Source organism: Lathamus discolor, chromosome 7 (assembly GCF_037157495.1).
Source record: "Lathamus discolor isolate bLatDis1 chromosome 7, bLatDis1.hap1, whole genome shotgun sequence".
Taxonomy (NCBI): domain Eukaryota; kingdom Metazoa; phylum Chordata; class Aves; order Psittaciformes; family Psittacidae; genus Lathamus; species Lathamus discolor.
The window spans coordinates 9,409,314-9,428,229 of NC_088890.1; the positions used below are offsets into that span (position 1 = coordinate 9,409,314).

Here is an 18,916-nt window from a genome sequence, read left to right on the forward strand (position 1 = left end):
GCTGCTCTGCTGTATCCCCCCTTCCATCTCTTGTACCCCCTTCTTGTACCCCTATGGAAGCTCCATCATATCATCCCTACTGAACCTCCATCACATCCCCCCTTGCACATCCATTGAAGTCTTATTATATCTCCCCAATGTATCCATCTTTGCAATGCATCCCCACTTTGCATCCCATTGCAGCTCCCCTTCCAGCCTTCTGGTACCCCCTTCACAGAAGCCCCATTATGCCCTCCCGCAGTTCTATCCCTCTCGGCCCCCCCCTGCGACTCTATTGCATCCCCACCTGGCACCCCCATTGAACTCCCATCACATCTCCTGTTACAGCTCCACTGCATCCCCACTTCATCCCTCTTACACCCCTACATATTTCCTTCAGGAAGCCACATTACGTCCTCCCTCGCCCCCTCACTGCAGCCATATTGCATCTCCCCCTTACACCCCTATTTCACCCCCTTGCACCTCGTTGTATCCCCTCCACATCCCCCCTCGCACCCCCCCCCCCGCAGCCGCGCCACATCCCCGCCTCGCAGCGCTGCGCTGCGCCCCCGCGGAGCCGCACCGGCGCGGAGGGACGGAGGGAGGGCGCAGCGGAGCCGCCGCGTTTCACCGCTCCGCGCTGCCATTGCGGCCCGGCCCGGCTCGGATCGGCACGGTGAGCGGCGCGGAGGGGGTGCGGGGCTGACGGTAGCGATGCTAAGACCGGGGGAGAGCGGGGGGAGGATGCCGGGACGCCCTCCGGGCCATCCCGCTCTGGGTCCCAACCCTGGCATCACTGGGGGAGGGGAGGGAGAGTGGGCAGGTCAGGAGAGAAGCCAAAATACAAGAAATGATTAAAAAAATATATATAAAAATATTTAATCCATTTTCGTTAAAATTTCTGCCCCCCCTACTCAGGAAATGGGGCATGAAGGGCAGCAGAGTGTCATTGCATCTCGGCTGCTGCTCTTTGGAGGATGCCATCATTTTGCTGGAGGAGGTTACTTTGGGGCAGAGGGGATGCTGTGTGGTGGGAGAGGGGACCTGGAGGTGGTCCCTGGTACCTCTACTCCATCCCTCCCCTCCGGAGAAGGTTGAGTCCAGGTGCACTCGTGACATGAGCTGTGCTGTGCATCCTCTGCTGTGTGCGTGTGAGGCAGGATGGGGATGGTGTCAGGGTCCGGAAGCAGGACGGGCATGGGGTGAGTTTGTAACCCGGCAGCTGGCTGGTGGCACAGCCTGCTCCGGGTGTGCTTCTTAGCCGCCTTGTCCCAAGGCTGGCTGGCAGTGACACTGACGGCTTGCCCCAGCTTGTCCCAAGCTTGAGGTGCAGCAGCAGCAATGAGGACCAGCCCAGCTCACATTAGAGCCGTGTTGCACAGATACACTCCAGTTAGAGATGCACGTCTTGTGAGACGGCGCTGCAGAAATAATGATCTCATTTCTGCCATCTATAAATAAATGAAGGTGAAAGGGCATGTTTCCTACTCCCAGCCCTCTGGAGGCTGGATTAAGCTTGAGAGCTGGCTGGCTGATGGACAGAGATCTTTTAAATGTTAATAGATCTTAAATTATAACCTCACTGTGACTCTCATCTAAAAGGTCATGGTACAAAATATACCACTGAGGAACTTAGTAATATTAGTTATGTTGTTGTTTATAGTCAGTATTATTTTTCTGGCTGTTGAGGATGCCAAGGGGGAAGTGGATTCCAAGGGAAATGGCTCACTTGCAGGCTTTGGGTTTTTCTTACACAGCTGTGTGAGTTGGAGTTTCTGGGGGCCCCATCTCAGACACTGAAGCCTCCTGTTAGCGCCTGTCCTGGGTCCATCCCATTACCTAGGGTGGTTTGTTTGGGGGCTCCTCCATTCAGGTGGGACGCAGGGGCTGTGGCTCAGATGCTGGTGTGAGAACTGCTGCTCCTGGTTTGGCATCTGCCCTGTCAGGTGCTCATCCCGCTTGGCCTTATCGCCACAGGGATCACAGCAATTATCAGACTTGCCTAACTGTGAGTTAATTTATGAGGTACTCCGAGATCCTTCCAAGAAGCAGTAGCAATGCTTGGGGCCATCTGCTGTGACTCTTGGTCACAAGGAACCTCCAAGTGATGGATGAGCTGTAGTCTGAAGACTTACAGTTGTCTTATGGGGTCACTTTTAAGCCCATGATGTCTCTCTAGCTGGTAGCAAAGGATCGTACTTGGGGCAGTGTTGCCCGCTCCTGTCCCTGGTACCTGGTGCACCAGGGAGGGTGATCAATGCCTGTGCAAAGCACCATCGCAGGGGGTTGGTACCGCATGGCTTTGTGGAGCTGATGTTCTCACAGTGCTGCTGGGTGCAGAGGTGGCTTTATGGGGCTGGAGGTGCTGAGGATGGGGTGATGGTGGCAGCCTCTGACCATGGAGCTGGGCCTGCTGGCATTTTTCTTCCGAGCGCCTCCATCGCCAATTGGTGGTGATGCTCTGCCCATGCAGGAGGAGGCTTGGCCGCAGCATGGGGCTCCCTGGGTACCCATGGCCAGCGGGGGCCCTGAACGGGGCTGGTGGGCACGCGTGGCCGGCATTGGGTGCTGGGGCTCACGTGGTGAGCAGTGGCTGCCATAGCCCTGCCGAAACTGCCAGCACAGCGGGGACGGGAGCCCCGCAGCCGAGGCAGAGGGGATCTGTAGGGGGGTTTCTGCTTCAAAGCAGCCCTGGGCACTCGTTTGGGGGGTGGGGCTCCGGTGCTCCCGCTGAGCCTCTGGGTGATTGTCCACGGCCAAAAGCTGCTGGCGAGTTCAGGCCAGTGTTTTCCTGCCTCTCCAGTAATTTCCTGCGGCTGCGCTACGATTCAGCCTGACTCGCATAGGGAAGGCTCGGGGAGGGGAGGCACTGGGAGTGCTTGAAAAATTACATTTAAGACGAAGAGGAAGGAGATAGGAAGCAGCTTATCTGGCTTTGTTCTAATAGCTGTAATCACCTGAGGCGCAGCCATGAGCCTTGTTTCGCTGGGGGCTGTGCAGCCCTGCCGCGGCTGGGGCTGCTGGCGCTGGCTCTCCCCGCTGCACCGCGCTGGCTTTCGATTCATCTCGGATGGCAGCTTGCACTTTGTTCCTGCTTGGAACAAGTGCCCTCGTTGGGCTTTATTGTACAAAAGACCACATTTACATAAACAGGGGAAGGGTTGGTCACAAGGTGAAGATGAGGCGACTTGAAGGGAAGCCAGGGGCTTAAATACCCCAAACTCGCTGTCCTCGAACTCGCCGTGTCACCAGCTACCGAGCCCGAAAGGAAGAGAAAAGCAGAAGTGTGATTTTAACCTTTTTTTTTTCCTCTTCTGACAGTGTTTTCAGACACTGCCGCTACCCACAGTGCGCGGGACCTGTGCCGAGAGGAGGAGGGGATCTCTGCAAAGTAAGCTGGGCTTTTTAAAGGCTTTTCCCTTGTTTTGCTTTCCAAGAGCGGTGGAGGCGGTGACCCCGCGCTGGGAACCACAGGGGCTCCTGTAGCCCCACGCTTTTCCCTAGCTGCAGCCTTCTCCTGTTACCGGTTGCCGAGGGGAGCGACGGCAATTTTCTGTGCTTCATTTCTTCCCGGTTTTAGTGACGCAATGAAAGGCAGCAAGTGCTCTCAGGTGGGCTCCCGAGCCCCCTGCTCTCGCATACGCAGTTTATCTGTTGCACAAAGTGTTCAGCTATGCAGAGATCAAAGATCGTTCTGCAAAATGTTAATGAAACGAATAATGGTGTGCTGTTGGGGCTTGAAAAAGGAAATGAGGTTCGGCTTTGAAAAGGAGGTGCCTGCTGGAAATATTTACACTATTCCTCAGATTTCAGTTATTCCTATTTTCCCTGGGGAACGAGAGCAAACCTGGCTGCTGCTTCAGAGGTTCTGTTGTTTTAATTAGTCATGTGTAAGGTCGGGGGTTGCGATGGCGTCGGAGGGGGAGAGGATGTGACTGCAGCGATTCTGTTCCTGTTTCACGGCATAACATACAACATGCCACGTACTGCCATGAGCCTTGCAGGAAACAGGAATTAATCTGCCTGTCCTGGCATGGAAAAACGTGGTGGTGGTGATGGGGGGGTGATGGCTGGTGGGAGACCAGGCACTGAGGAGGTTTCGTTTTATAAATGTGTGTCAGAAGAGCTAGTGCCGAGGAGAGGGCAAGGCGTAAGTTGGTTACCAAGGGGAATTAGAGGAGATGTGTGTGCCACAGGGTTTAATCTCTTAATGAGAATAATATCTCCCAGCTGCTCGTGGTGGGGCGAGCTCAGGGACAAGAATGGTGTTGCATGAAGGGTCGCCCTTGTACCATGTGTCCTCTGCCTCCCTCATCCCCCGAGATTTGTCTGAAAGATGCTCGGGAGCCAGGATGGGAGCCTGTGATTGACAAGTGCAAAACATCCGTGGGGCAGGACAGAGGATGTGGGGGTGGGGATGAGTTTGTCTCAGCTAAGGGCTAGTCAGCAAGGAGTGCCCTGCCAGGTTGTTTCCTTCAGCCCCCGAGCCCATTAATAGGCTCTGCTCCCTTGATTAGTTCGTGCCTGTGCGGAGTGGTAATGAGAGCCGGGCTCAAGCCATCAATTCTAGGTCAGTGGTTGTGTGCTGGGGATTTGGGACCAGGCAGGGGGAGGGGAGCTGGAGATGGACGCCTGCCTCCGAAAAGAAATACAGAGCCTGTGTTATGCAGCCCTGCCTGTAACCCTGGGGCACTGTGCTGCCTGCATCTGTAAACTGCCCCAATGGCCATGTTGTGCTTTGTTGCCCCAGATGTGGTCCATGCCTGTTAGGAGGCTCATTGCATGTTTGAGATGTGCTCTCCTGAGAGGTTAACATTGCAGTATTAGATCCATCAAGGAGCCAAATGAAATAATTGAGTTATTAAAAGTGAAAGACTTTTCTGTGGTCCTGCCTTATATCCTTTGCCTCTCACAGAGCTGTTTTCCTCTCTCCATGGGAGCAGAGGGGGTGTACTACATATAGCATTGACTTGTCATCATTTCTGATGTTTAATGTCTGATCCTTCCCTAAATGAATGCAGGTGAGGCCGGGCAGTGAAAAGCAGCATGGACCTGGATGTACTGAATATGTTTGTCATCGCCGGTGGCACCCTGGCCATCCCCATCCTGGCCTTTGTGGCCTCATTCCTTCTCTGGCCCTCAGCGCTTATCCGCATCTACTACTGGTGAGTTCTTAGCCCGGCTGCTCTCGTTTCAGCCCAGGGGTGGAATTACTGTTGCTCCCCAGCCAGTCCCCACATGCACGCAGGCGCATGGGGCTTACTGCAGAGAGCCCGTGGGCAGCGAGGTGGTGTGGACAGAGCGGGGTGTTCCTGCCCATGATGGCGATTGCAGTGGGTGAGGTGGTGTTTCCAGGGGCTGTGTGGAGCTTTGAGCATCTTTGGGAGAAGGAAAGCGCATTTTCTCAACACCTTTTTGCTGCTGAGGCTTATGAGTGCAGGCTCAGCTGGGCTGCCGGCATCTTGCTGTCCTGCAGTGGGGCTCCTGGGCTGCTACAGCACCAGCTCGCAGAATGTCTCTGAGCTTTCCTGGGTTGTTTTCCCCAAGGACAGGGCTGTGGATGGGGGAAGCATCACTGCTGCTGCGGGCCCCCAGCCTGGTGACCTCCCACCTCATCAATGCAGCTGTCAGCAAGGGTGTCCTTGGCTCTGCCGCGGGTCCCTGGGCTCATGTGCTGCCTCCTGGTTAACAGCCTGCTCAGCTGGCAGGGACTTTTCCATTGCTAGCAATTACAGATAAGGCTTTTCTCATTTTCTCCCTCTCTTCTGGGCTGCAGCAGCAGAGAAGATGGAGTGATGCTTTTCCTGACCCCCTTGCATCTCATCCTTTCTGATACCAGGGGCAGGTGCTACATCCTCCATCCTTCCATCCTCCTCTGTCCCTGGAAATCAGTGATAAGCATGTTGGCAGCTTTCCTGTCTGGATTTGTTGCAGGGGAAAGCTGGAATAAGGCTCCCTTCAGAAGCTGGGGCAGTGCCTCATCGCCCGGCGCAGGCAGCAGCAGGCAGCAGGGCAGGTTGCCCTCACGTGCTGCTGACAGATGGTGGCTCCTGCAGTTTTGCTCACGGGGTGTTTCCAAATCAAAGTGACCTCCTGTGAGAGGAGGACATTAAGCCCACGCCGGTGCTCATGCAGCAGCGTGATGAAGCCCGTTTCTAACGGCACATTTATTAGCAACCATTTAATCACAACATCTGGAGGCTTGAGAGAGGAGGGAGGATGGGATGAAAACCCCAGTGATTAGATTGACACGGGGGAGAATTTCTTCCCGTTGTGTGTTGCACGGGGAGGCCAAGCGTTGTTCTTCAAAGGAGAGCAGGGTCCTGCCAGGGACATCTGGGCTGCTGCCCAGGGCAGATCTAGATGGTACTGGGTTTGTCGAAGGGTGTTTTTGTTTCCCTTTGGATATAGAAGTGGTCGGTGGAAACCAGGGAGGACCCTGATGGGCTGATGAACCTGATGGGTTCAGAGGAGGATCGCCAAAGGGATGCTGCTGCACCAGAGCAGAGTCGTCTGCAGGCAGGGCGGCAGGACAGGGAAAAGGAGGTACAAAGGGCTGAATTTTGAGGAGCTGGATTGAAAGGGAGGTGAGGAAGACCCTGTTGCATTGTCCATCAGGGTTGCAAATTAGGGGCTGAATGGAAATGCACCTTGGGTAGGTGGGTCTGCGTTCAGCTGAGGGAGGGAGTGTGTGAGTGGAGATCAGAAGGGATGTTTTTTTTGGAAGGGTAAGGTCCCTCATCTCTCTCTCTTCCAGCATTTCTGGAAGGATCAGCTTCTTGCAGGAATAACTGCGATGTTGTGTGTGTAAATAGGCTCCTCTTTTCTTCGGGTCATCGGAAAAAGAAGAGTGGGCTTGCCCTTCACTCTTCCTTTCCTATTTACTTCTTTCTGAGTCACCTTTGTAGGGGGAGTTGTTGTGTTTCCCCATCGGCAGGGCAGGAGAGAGGGCAGGCAGCATTCCGTGCTGCTCCCCCCTTTCAGCCTCATGCAGCTTTTCAGCATCTCTCCTGGCAGGTCCCCGGGGGTCCCTGGGGACACTTCTCCCTTCTCCCACCACTCACTGCCCCTCTTCTCCTCCTTGCCGCTGCTCTGCATGTCCTCAGCCGGCTCGGGCAAGGGTCATGCTGGGCTCTGTCACTGGTGGCCTCGCTCCCTCCCCTGTTGCTAATGCGCCTCCATGACGTCCAGGCTGACCCCGGCCCCGAGCCTGCCTGCACTACTGCTAGGGGTTAATCGGTTGAGCCGCTGCCGCTAAGCGCGTTAACACCTTGCGAGGGATCAGTTCAGCTTTGCACAGATTATTTTGCCTTCTCCTGAATTGATCCATCGGGATCAGTTGCTAAAAATGTTATCATCTTGCCCATCGGCAGTTTACACCGGTGCCTTTGAGGCGAGGGCTCTTAAGACACTTATTAGGGAGAAATTCACCTCTCCTTGTAGGACCAGCACAGAGCTGAGATGCTGCTTAAGTCCCACTAACTCCCTCTAAAAAGAGATTATGCTAAAAGAGGATTGCACTATGCATAAGCTTTGAGTGGGCAGAGAGCTAGGACAGTCCAGCAGCGTTGGTGACCTTGCTCTTGTGTCTCAACTGAATACTGGTATCACATATAAAAGTATTTGCCAGTATCTTGCCCATCAGGAGCAGCCCAGCAGTTGTCTTGAAAAGGTTTACATCTGAGCACAGGGGAAATACAGAGGAAGTGAGCCTGTTCCTCTGTCTTGGACTGCACATACACATCATGTGTCCAAAGTGTCACTGGTAGTCTCTGTCCAGGTCCCCTCTGGGCAGCAGTTTCACTGCATCCTCTTCAAGCAGGCTGCAAGCACGCACTGCAGGAGCCATCTGCCTCTGCTTTCAGAGGAACAACCTGGGCTTCCCTAGGGTTAACCCAGGAGTGCTGGACCCTGTGTAAGGTTGGCCCCTCTGGTCCTTTGTGTGTGTATGAAGACATTTGAAAGATTGTATACTTGTCATTTTGGAACTGGGTCTCAGTGTTATTCCTGGATAACACAGCTGTTCTGGCTGGGATTAAATATACTTGTCTGTGGGATGATGTTCTGCCATTGATGTGGGACTGCGTCCAAGTAAACCTGTGACAGATCCACCTTACCCGCCTAGAAGAAGTGCCTCCCTTGGCCTGCCCATCCTGCACGCTGCCTCTCTCCTCATATCAACCTTTGGGCATTTTCAGTTTCAGGGTTGCTGTTTTGGCCTATTTCCACTGCCAAATCAGTTGGTTAGGGTCTTTTTATAAGTTTTAAATAAACAAGAGTGTCTCCACAAGCCATCTGCAGCACAGCCATGAGTAGCCAGCTGCCAGTACTGCACCTGTAAGGGACACATGTAATCCAGGGACCAGATGCTCAGGATTAGTCCCAGTTAGTCGCAGACAGTCCCATGACATGTGCACAACCTAACTGGCTTGAGCAAACTAGCCAGTCTGAAGCCTGAGTTTGAGCTTGTCACCTGGTTTGTATTGCAACTTGGTCCTGGTCTTGCCTCACTTACTGGTATTGTCTTCTCCTTGTTTCCAGGTACTGGCGCCGAGCCTTGGGTATGCAGGTTAGATATGCAAACTACGATGACTATCAGTTTTGTTATTCCTATAGAGGGAGACCTGGATACCGACCATCCATCCTGATGCTACATGGGTTCTCAGCCCATAAAGACATGTGGCTGTCCATAGTGAAGGTGGGACTCCATTTCTACCATGTTGCTACTTAGTGAAAGTTGATGGTCCTGGGCTTGGGGGAGGTGGGGGCCCGATGATTGTGTGTATGGGATGTGATGATTGCTGTAACGTGCTGGAAACAGCATTCTTGTCTCTGCACTCATTGCTTGTTGGATCCCTTTCGTCCCTGCGACATGCAGAGCTGCAGGGGAATAGCAGTAGGTAGCTGCCTCCTCCATGGGAAGCAGCTCTTGGCTGTGGTTTCTCATCATGTCATGCTTGGTACACCAGCTGACGTACTCTGGTGCATGAGTAACCAGGGGCTGCTAGGAGGAGAGCGACTCCCTGCTCCCACCCGTGGTCACCAGTTCCCATCCCTGGGCTCCGCAGCAGATTTCCTGCACCATAACCACCCCTGGTTTGCTTCTGCAGTTCCTGCCGAAGAACCTGCACTTGGTGTGTGTTGACATGCCCGGGCATGAGGGCACGACCCGCTCGGCCTTGGATGACTACTCCATTAGTGGACAAGCTAAGAGAATACACCAGGTAAAAGCCCAGCATTGCATTGCCTCTGCAGGTGGATGCAGGGACTTGAGGGCTGTAGGGACATGAGGGATGCTGCCTTATGCAGCCCCACTCCTTTCCTTCCCAGGCAGGCAGAGCCGCCAGCCTCAGACCTTTGAGTTGCATTTCTGTAATGACCCCATGCGTGCTTTCCCCTAACAATGCTCCTTTTGCTCCTCTGCCAGTTTGTGGAATGCATCAACCTGAACAAAAGGCCCTTTCATCTGGTTGGCACGTCCATGGGGGGAAATGTTGCCGGTGTCTATGCTGCTCAGTACCCAGAGGACATTTGCAGCCTGACCCTCATCTGTCCTGCAGGTGGGCAATGAAGGGGAGGTGAGACGGACAGAGGGCACACAGGAGCTGGTGTGAAAGTCCGGAGCCATGCTGGAGGCACATGATGCTTTTAGGCATTTGAACTGATTTGTATTTACAGTCTGAAAATCTCTGCAGGGCACATGAGGAAATCACAGCTTTGTCCTGACTGCACTTCTCCAGGACTTGGGAATTTGCCCCACTGTGCCTTCGTGGGACTAGAGCTGGGACTAGGGCAAATGGCACAAATCCTGCTTTGGGGAAAATGCCTTTTCCCTTCGATGGCAGGCATTTTACATGGCATGTCTGCAGCCTCTTGGGTCTGGAGGGGGAACCTGAGCAGCCTCCCCAGTCTGGTCTCTTGGGAGCCCTGGTGTGCTGGAAGGCTGGGGCTTCAGGAGCCAGATTGCTCTGTCCCCACATGTTTGGGTGCTCTGAGTAGGAAGAGTGCTTGGTGGCAGGGTATGGGTCAGTGGGGTGCCCCTGTGCCCATGCAGCACCTCTCCATCCCCACCGTCCCCTTGGCCAGGGGCTTGGGAAAGCCTGGGCATGACATGATACAGGAGGCATGGGGAGCTTCTCTGCCGGGAAGGGCTTTGCTGCATCCCCGTTGTCATGGCAGCTCCTTCCCCCTCCCACACAAGGAAAACGGCTGCAGATAAGACACGGGTAATGAAGCACAGTGAATGTTACCTAGCTACCAGGCTCTGGGGGTGGCAGGGTGGGGGTGGCTCCTCTCTGGAGAGAGGTTGGCTGCCTCTTTGGGTCTTTCTGGATGTTGCAGCTCTGTGGGGGGGCTGCTGTTTGGAGTTAAGCTGCTGGGGGATTTTCCCCACAGTGGTGCCTACAGAAGGGGCATCTGAAATTTTCTGTCCGAGCCTGCGCTCTGGCAGGCTGGGTATGGGCATTACTGTCTGCATCTGCTGGCTGCATCAAAAATAAGCGCTGTAGTTTTTGCCAAAGAATTAATGAATGTCTGCAGGGAATATACCTCTTGTTGTGTCAAGGGGCTTGGCGGTGTCAAGCCCTGGAGCATCTCTGGCTGCACATTGAGGTGCTGTATGTACAGGTTGTTTTCCTTCCCCTCTTTTTCATTGTTATGTATTTTTTAATGAGTGGCAGGCCAGAGACAGGGATGAGGGAGGTTGGTACAGTGATGCTCTGCCTCTGGGGGTCTCATACGGGTTTTAGCTCATGCCCCTTTCCTCCTCCAACACAGGTCTGCCAAGTACCACCGACAGCAAGTTCATTAAGCAGCTCCGGGAGCTGCACGAGTCCGAGCTCATCGACAGGATCCCTTTAATTCCCTCGACACCCGAGGAGATGGCGGACATGCTGAAGCTTTGCTCCTATGTGCGCTTCAAGGTGCCGCAGCAGGTGAGGAGCCCAGGCTGGCTGCAGCGGCTGGGAAAGGGGGGGTCAGAGGTGGAGAGGGGTTTGCTTCTCCTGGAGCCGGCACGATGGGAGGTGAGGTGGTGCCAGGAGTGGAGCCAGCGCTGCCATTCCCCTGGCACCCAGGCGGGACACCCCTGGCATCACTTCCATCGCTTTCCCTTCAGACTCACTTTTCCCACTCCCCCTGCCAGCGCCCACTGAAATTCCTCCTCCCCTCAGGTCTTTGGAAGCGAGCTGGGATGTCAAAGGGTTTTTTAAGCAAATATGGCTGGCAGGAAGCATTAAATAACTAAAGTGGCTGTTGTCCGGCTGGAGGGGGATTGTTTGTGGCTTTTTTAGCAAAAGTGATGGAAATGTTATTCCTCTATTGTCAGAGAAGAGGAACTTGGCGAGGAGCTGGCCATTAAGCTGGTTTTCCTTAGGAAGTCTGGCATGAGTAGATTGGAGAGTAAGAAAAAACCATAAGGGAACGCCCTTCTGGCAAAAGAATAAGAGAAGCAAGAAAAGCACAGTCATGGCTGAGGTGTGCTGCTGGCTGTGGGTAGCCAGCCTGGGGGGAAACTCGGGTCTGCATCATAAAAGGCAAAAATACTTGTTGCTGAAATACGTGTTACTTAAGCGCGGTTGTGAGAGGCAGATGTGAATAGGAGGATGCTTGTGCTGGGGCCAGGCTGTGCAGGACGCGTCGGGGCGGTGGGGGAACAGTCCCGGCTGCCTGCCACGCTCTTGGGTGCTCTCGGGAACGCTCAGCCCCACACAGGTTCCCCCTCAGCAGCTCTCCTCTGCTCCCCTGCAGATTCTCCAGGGCCTCGTTGATGTTCGCATCCCTCACAATGACTTCTACCGGAAACGTAAGTGTGTGGCAGCAGCCCCTCACCGGGCTTTCCAGCCAGACCTCGGGGTGTGGGGACAGGCTGCCCCCGGCCCCGTGTCCCCTGCGTGCTGCTCAGCCCAGCACACCCCTGCTGCCTTGCTGAGGGTGGGAGGGGGCAGCATCAATAACAGGTGTGGGGATGTGCCTTGGTTGCTGGTAGCAGTGCACTGCCAGCCCTATGGGCAGTGGGGTGGCTGCTTTACCCTCACCCTCCCAGCTGGGTAAATCAGTGCTAATACCTACAAGGAGATGGGCTTGGGAGAGGGTCTGTCCACAGCGGAACTTAGTGGCTATGCAAGGACAGCCTCCTGGGGCTCTGCACATCCTCCCTGCCTGGGTTTCCCAGTGAGGGGACGCTAGCAGGGCTGACCCACAGGGACCCTGTGAAAAGGGAAGGCAGAGCATCCCCCTGGTCGGACTGACTGTCCTCTTGTCCCCTCTAGTGTTTTTAGAAATCGTGAATGAGAAGTCCAGGCACTCTCTGCATGAGAACATGAGCAAGATTAAAGCACCAACGCAGGTCATCTGGGGAAGGCAGGACCAGGTATGCAGCCCCCTTTCTCTTTACCCACAGCACCACATTTCCATCTCTGCCCGTGGCCACCCACAGGAATAGTGTGGCACATGCGTGTCCCTGTCCCCTATGCAAAGGGCTCTGTAAATACAAAAGTGTAAGCATTTGCCATGACTCCTTTGCACTGAGCTGGCAGTCAAAAAACATCTAAGAGTTCCCAGCTGTATGAGGAGACAGACACCATGCAGCCTCCCTGCCCTATCCCCAGGCATGGGTACCATGGGATGGAGTGGGCATCACAACAATTGTGTCTGCATCCCTGCTCAGCATCTCACTTGAGCTTGCAAAGTCAGCTCCGATGGTGTTTCTATGGTGTCCAGCAAAACCTGTCTCTGCCTGCAGGACTCACTGTGTTTTCCCCTGCCATCCAGGTCCTGGATGTTTCTGGTGCCAATGTCTTATCGAGCGCTATCCCGGACTGCCACGTGTACATCCTGGAGAACTGCGGGCACTCGGTGGTGGTGGAGCGGCCCCGCAAGACAGCCAACCTCATCCTGGAGTTCCTGGCGCTGCTGCACAGCACGGACAACAACAAGAAGCAGGCATGAGCGCGGCGGGGAGCCAAGCACCCACGCTGGGTCTTTTAAATTCTAAAGTACTGCAGCTTTGATAAGTTCTCAGGGATCTTGTATGAATCGGGTTGAATGTGCCAAAGTCCCTGAGGAAGGCAGAATCAGAACCACTGATACCTAAACCTATAGCACCGCCAGCACAGCGACCTAGTGGTCATTGAGCATCCTCCATAGATACAGGAATGGAAGCAGAATCTCTCCCTTTTCTACTTAGAGATAAAGTAGAAACGAGCTGAAATCACCAAGCGCTAGCCATGCTGTGTGCTGAAGCTCCTTACGCAGTGGCCCATCTTACCCAAGTTACCAGCACGTAGTTGTTAATGACTTACCTAAACTATGTAAGTGTAAGAAGGAGGAAGAGTCCTGGACAGAGACTTACAATATTTCTACTACTTAGAGTCCCGTCACGTTGCATGCTGCTGTGCTGTAAGAGAACCCCAGTGCTCCAGGCGTCTGTTCGAGTGCTCTTTGTGTAGCTCCTTAACTTGTGATTTATGCAGAAAACAACAGAAAACTTCATGCGTAGGAGTCCAATGACTGTATGTGCAAAATGTTTACACTTTGAGTGGGTTTTCTAAATCCCTGAACAGCTCCCGTGTATATGTAATGCCTTAACATTGCCCAGGGTACGGCGTCCACGCACAGCCTGCCTTGCCCATGGGATGGCTCCCCCTGAGGGTGAACATAGAGAGTCAAAACTTGGGATGCGGATGGTGGCATGTGAGCCAGAGGGATGGAAACGACCTGCGGTGGTTCGGCCCCCGAGCCTGAGTCAGCAATAAGCCCGTGGGCAGGGTGCGAGTCAGCAAACTCGGGCAAACTCTTGTCTCAGCTCTTCTCTCACATCGCGCTGCTGAACACGTTGATGTAAATAGCAACTTTCTTAATGAATTCCGTGAATTCTGCGAATGCCAGCATCACCGAAACCAGGCGTGAGGGCTGGAGCAGGCTGTGTGTGTGCATAGCGCAGGGGATGCAGGCTCCTGGGCTCGCTGGGTGGTGAGGAAGGGGGGCAGCTCGCCTGCGAGGCTGTGGGCACTGGCGTGGGAGGGTTCCGTGTGCTTGTGCGTCCTCTGGGTGGCTGTAACTCCTGAGTGAGTGAATTGTGGGTGGAAACGGGAGATGCAGACAAGATACACTTTGCAGCCTGCGAGGAGACAGGTCCCGCATCTCCCTGGGTGCGGACACTCACCACGGGGAATGGGCTGGTCCTGGTCTTGGGCAGGACTCAGGCTGTTGGAGGGCATGGAGGTGCATGGGTCTCTTGAAGGCGAATCTGCAGATGACATCACCCCCAGCGCTCCTCAGGGCTGACACCCCTAGACCAGAGCCCCTCAGACCGGGTGCGCAGGCTTGCGGTGCTGACAGCCGTCTTCGCGACGTCTCACTGAGGTCCCCCGATCTGTACAGGTATCTGAAACTCCCTGTCGGCTTCTCTGCTCTTTTCGAGAGAAGCAGCATTGTTCTTTTAGCAGATCAGAGGTTTGCTGTTATTGCTTGGTTGTTGTTTCTACTACAGGAGTTGATCTAAAAAAAACAAAAATTGCTGATAGTTCTATGTGGTTAAAGCCAGAAAACGTTTGATATCTCTATGGTTTCTCATATGCCACAGATTGCTGTATACAAAGGATTTATATGGCTATTAAAATCTAGTGATTGAAGGAGTCTGCTGTGCAATGATTATTTTTTCCTTTGAGGAACGGATTTAAGGTGAAAGAGGGTAGATTTTGATTATATATTAGGAAAAGGTTCTTCCCTTGTGAGGGTGCTGAGGCACTGGCACAGGTTGCTCAGGGAAGCTGTGGCTGCCCCATCCCTGGCGGTGCCCAGGGCCAGGTTGGATGGGGCTTGGAGCAGCCTGCTCTACTGGAAGGGGTCCCTGCTTGTGGCAGGGGTTGGAACTGGGTGAGCTTTAAGGTCCCTTCAACCCCAAACAGTTCTGTGATTCTGTGAATAAGGGGGCTGTGGTGTGGCATGATGCACAGCACGGGAGACTTGCTCTGCTGTTTCTTTCCTCCCCACATTCCTGGGAGATGCAGGTTTTGCCTGGAGCAAATGGTGAGGAGATGAAAAGCAAGAAGGCTGGAGGCTCATCTCTTCAAACACAATACAAATTTTGCCTTTTTTTCCTTTTATTAAGAGAAGGTGTCTCTAAACACTCAAGCAGCAAGACAGCATGGCTGCCGCTCGTCCTGGCTGAGCCCATGCCAACCCAAGCTGACCCCATAGCATCAGCTGAGCCCACTGATCAGAGGCAGAGAGACCCAGTAACACTGGCAGCTGTTCCCAATAACCCCCATTTCCTGCTGGGATCCATAAAAGCCCACACTCTGCAAAGGTTGCTTTCTTAGCACTGAGCCCTGCAGTGAGCCCCAGCAATAGCCTGGGTAAGGCTGTGTTCCTGGGGCAGAAGAAGGTGCTGCTGCTCCAGGTGGTTTTGGGGGTCCTGTGGGCAGAACTGAGGGAGCCAAAAGGAAGCCATTGGGTCCAAGTCTCGGTGAGCCTGGGCACTGGAACCTGCACATAGCCTGACCACGCTGGCACGGCAAGAGGGAGAGGTTTGCCTTTTGTTTTGTTGCTTGGTGTTCAAGTGTTGTTTTCCTTGTAGTTACATGAATAAACTGGGTCAGTACTGAGGATGGGCTGGGTTGCAAGGCTCATGGATGAAGAGACTCATATGAAAGCTAAGTAAGGAGTCAGCCCTTGGCTGTTACGGGTCTTGCCAAGACTGATTCACTGGATCCTGAGCAAAGGCTGCAAACTACAACAGGGCTGGCTTGCTGAGGAACTTTACGATGCCTTGGAGCAAGCTGTTCTGCTGCTGAGAATCCAGGTCTATCGTGGTGCCCATCACCCCGCCCCTGGGGTGTCAGTGGGAGCAGGAGGGCAGAGCTGGTTGCAACAGCTCCTGGCACTTGGTATGTGCCCAGCTACTGCTGAAGCGGAAAATATGGTGCCCTCAAAACGCGGGCAAAATCACTTCATGCTTCTGCTTTCAACTTGCCTTTTAAGCTTCAAAGCTCCAATCTCTTTTTCCTCAGACTTCCTTCTGAAGGGCTGCTTCTATGGCCATTAAACAAGTAAGTCTTACCCTGATGAAATGCAACTACGTGAAAGCCACCTTATCTTCTCCCTGCATAAAAACCTGGGTGAAAAAAACGATCAAAAATGAAGGATGCTTGATTTGTCTTCAATTTTACTTTAAAATGAAATTATGACTGATTTCACAACTCTAAAGAATTATGTGAACCTGAGTAGTTTGCCCTGACAGACACTGGAACAGATTAAAGGAAGAATACAAGATCAATAGCCAAAATAAAGGGCAGTGTTTATCACAGGCTAAATGTATATATAATTAATATATAATACATGTTATATAATTATACCTATATATTGTATTTTATATATTATATACAATGCATTTATAAATATATACTTATGTATTCACATGTAAATATGTGTAAACATGTATAAATATATTTATATTATTACATATAACTATATTATATATTAATATATTAATATATTTATAAATATATAAAAGCATTTTTATATCAATCATATGCAAATATATAACAAATTATTAGTATTTAAAAAAAATATATGTTTATATATACTATACATTATTATTTATAAAATTATATATAATTTATATATTTATAAATATAGGTAAGCAATTATGTCTGAATATCTATAACTACATTATTGTTATAATTGTATGAAATTTGAATATATAAAAATCCATATATAAAAATAACAGATTTTATATATTGTATTTATCTATATGTAAATAATATTATATAATATTAATATACATTATATTATTGTAATGTGTTATTAGTACGGGTATAATATAATATTATAATTTATTATAATATATAAATAATAATATAAAATATTATTATTAAATAAATATATTATTACGTATTATATGTACTTATTTTATATGTATTTATAGCCTGTGATTAACATTGCCCTTTATTTTTGCTTTTCATCGTTTATTCTTCCTTAAAAGATAATCTGTTCCAGTGTCTGTCAGGGCAAACTGCTCAGGTTTTATTTATATATAAATATAGATAATTTTTTGTATATAAAAATAAGTATTTTATTTATATATTATAAATTATATAATATATATAACTATATTTTTATATAGATATATATAATATTAAATTTTTATATATAGTTATATATATACACATATCTTTAAATATATTTATATATCGTTATAGATAAAATATAATGGATCTATATTATAATATAATATCTATATATATTTAGACATATATAAAATATATAATATTATAAATATATAGCATATATAATTATGTTTAATAATATAGTTTTATATATGTATCTAAGTATTGCTATAATTACATATAAATATTCATAAAGATATAAATATGAATATATTATAGAAAATGTTTTTATATTTTTATGTGTATATATGTTTATATGATATATAAATATAAAGACCACATAAATATATATAAAATATATATTTATATAAATATATAAAGATACAAGTATATAAAAATATATATTGATATATATGTTGATATAGAAAATGTATATTAATCTATCTTTATATATTTTTTTATTATGCATAATATATACATTTATTGGTATTTATAAATATGTTTCTATAGAAAGTATGTATATATTATGTACTAGTATATATAATAAAAATACATATAGATATATAATATAAATTATACAAATATCTATTTATGTATAATAGATATATTTATTCATAATAACAAATATATAAATACATACAAATAAAAATATAAAATATTAATTTATGTACTTGTAGATAAATTATTGTATAATTATGTAATGTATAAAATATATAACATGTTATATATATTTATATACATATAGTTATATCTTAAAATATATATAAATATGTGTATATTTATATTTACATATAAATACATATCATATATAATATATATATATTTTTTAAACTATACATGTACACCTAACTGGTGCAAGCCTCTTTTTATACTTACAGGGATGCTATCATAGAGAACAAAGCTTTTGCTGAAACTGCACTTCTGGTAGTTTAAGAGTCGCTCCAACTACAGTTTTTGTAACAAACTACACAAACGAGATGGACAAGGACTTAACTTGCTGAATGAGCTTAATTGCCAAGGGATTTGTGAAGATGGGTCTTGTCAAGGAAACCATCTAGTGTCACTTTCAGTTTAAAAGAACAAACACACACACACAAGGAATACCAACCAAGAAAGTGACTTTTCCAGGTTATTTGCTTGAATTCAGAATCATATCCATACTGGTGCATATATCAGAGTTCCAAGGTAAGATTTCATGCCTTCAAACGCATAATCCTGCATGCTCCGGTGTATCACTTCTTCCTTTCTCTACCTCAGCACACAGAGATCTGTGATAGTCCATGAATATCTCCTAGAATTTCCTCCTGAAGAGATTTGTAAAGTACTCTTTACAATGCAATAAATGTAAGTACAATCGCAGTTTTTATTGGACATGTTCTCTTGTGTCACAGAATTATTCGCCTAAATGAAGTGATCCCTTTGGCAGCAGTACTGTCTGGTGCTATACTGCGCCCGAAGGCAAACAAGAAATAGAAGTGAAGAGGGAAGTGGGTTAAAAAGGAGTAAATTAATCTTAGAGGAGTAGCCCAGAGTACGGATGTGAACATGTACTTTTTGAATCCTGCAGACGTGTTATAAAAAGGAAGAGTCAGAAAGACCACTGAAACTAGGTGTATTAAGTTCAGCTCTAATCATCACTTCCACAGCAGACCTATGGCTTGTGTTCTATTTATATTTCATGTTTTCTAAGCGTATTCCATGGAAACAGCCAACCAATCAGCTGCCCAAAGTATAGGAAATAAACTGTCAGCTAGAGATACTGCATGAATCTTCTCTTAAAATAAACAGCTCTGTAGTCAGGACGGCTGTTTCTAGGTCTCTGACAG

At 49.3% G+C, this 18,916-nt stretch overlaps 1 protein-coding gene across 2 annotated transcripts; it reads left to right on the forward strand.

Moving 5' to 3' along the window:
• Positions 1 to 555: 555 nt before the first annotated feature.
• Positions 556 to 14,615, forward strand: ABHD6 (abhydrolase domain containing 6, acylglycerol lipase). Of its 2 annotated transcripts, none has more exons than XM_065687199.1 (10): positions 556 to 655; positions 3,301 to 3,370; positions 5,001 to 5,144; positions 8,521 to 8,677; positions 9,090 to 9,203; positions 9,407 to 9,539; positions 10,756 to 10,913; positions 11,728 to 11,782; positions 12,249 to 12,349; positions 12,751 to 14,615. In XM_065687199.1, exons 3-10 carry the CDS (start codon positions 5,026 to 5,028, stop codon positions 12,925 to 12,927), a joined length of 1,014 nt encoding a protein of 337 aa, XP_065543271.1. In that variant the 5' UTR covers positions 556 to 655; positions 3,301 to 3,370; positions 5,001 to 5,025; the 3' UTR covers positions 12,928 to 14,615. The 2 variants fall into 2 exon arrangements, with proteins under 2 accessions (XP_065543271.1, XP_065543272.1); XM_065687200.1 differs by lacking the exon at positions 556 to 655 and adding an exon at positions 2,721 to 2,758.
• Positions 14,616 to 18,916: the final 4,301 nt, after the last annotated feature.

Coding starts and splice junctions, on each gene's coding strand:
- ABHD6 (XM_065687199.1), top strand. CDS start 5,026: ATGGACCTGGATGTACTGAATATGTTTGTCATCGCCGGTGGCACCCTG. Junction 8,678..9,089: donor TGTGGCTGTCCATAGTGAAG/GTGGGACTCCAT, acceptor TTGCTTCTGCAG/TTCCTGCCGAAGAACCTGCA. Junction 10,914..11,727: donor GCTTCAAGGTGCCGCAGCAG/GTGAGGAGCCCA, acceptor GCTCCCCTGCAG/ATTCTCCAGGGCCTCGTTGA.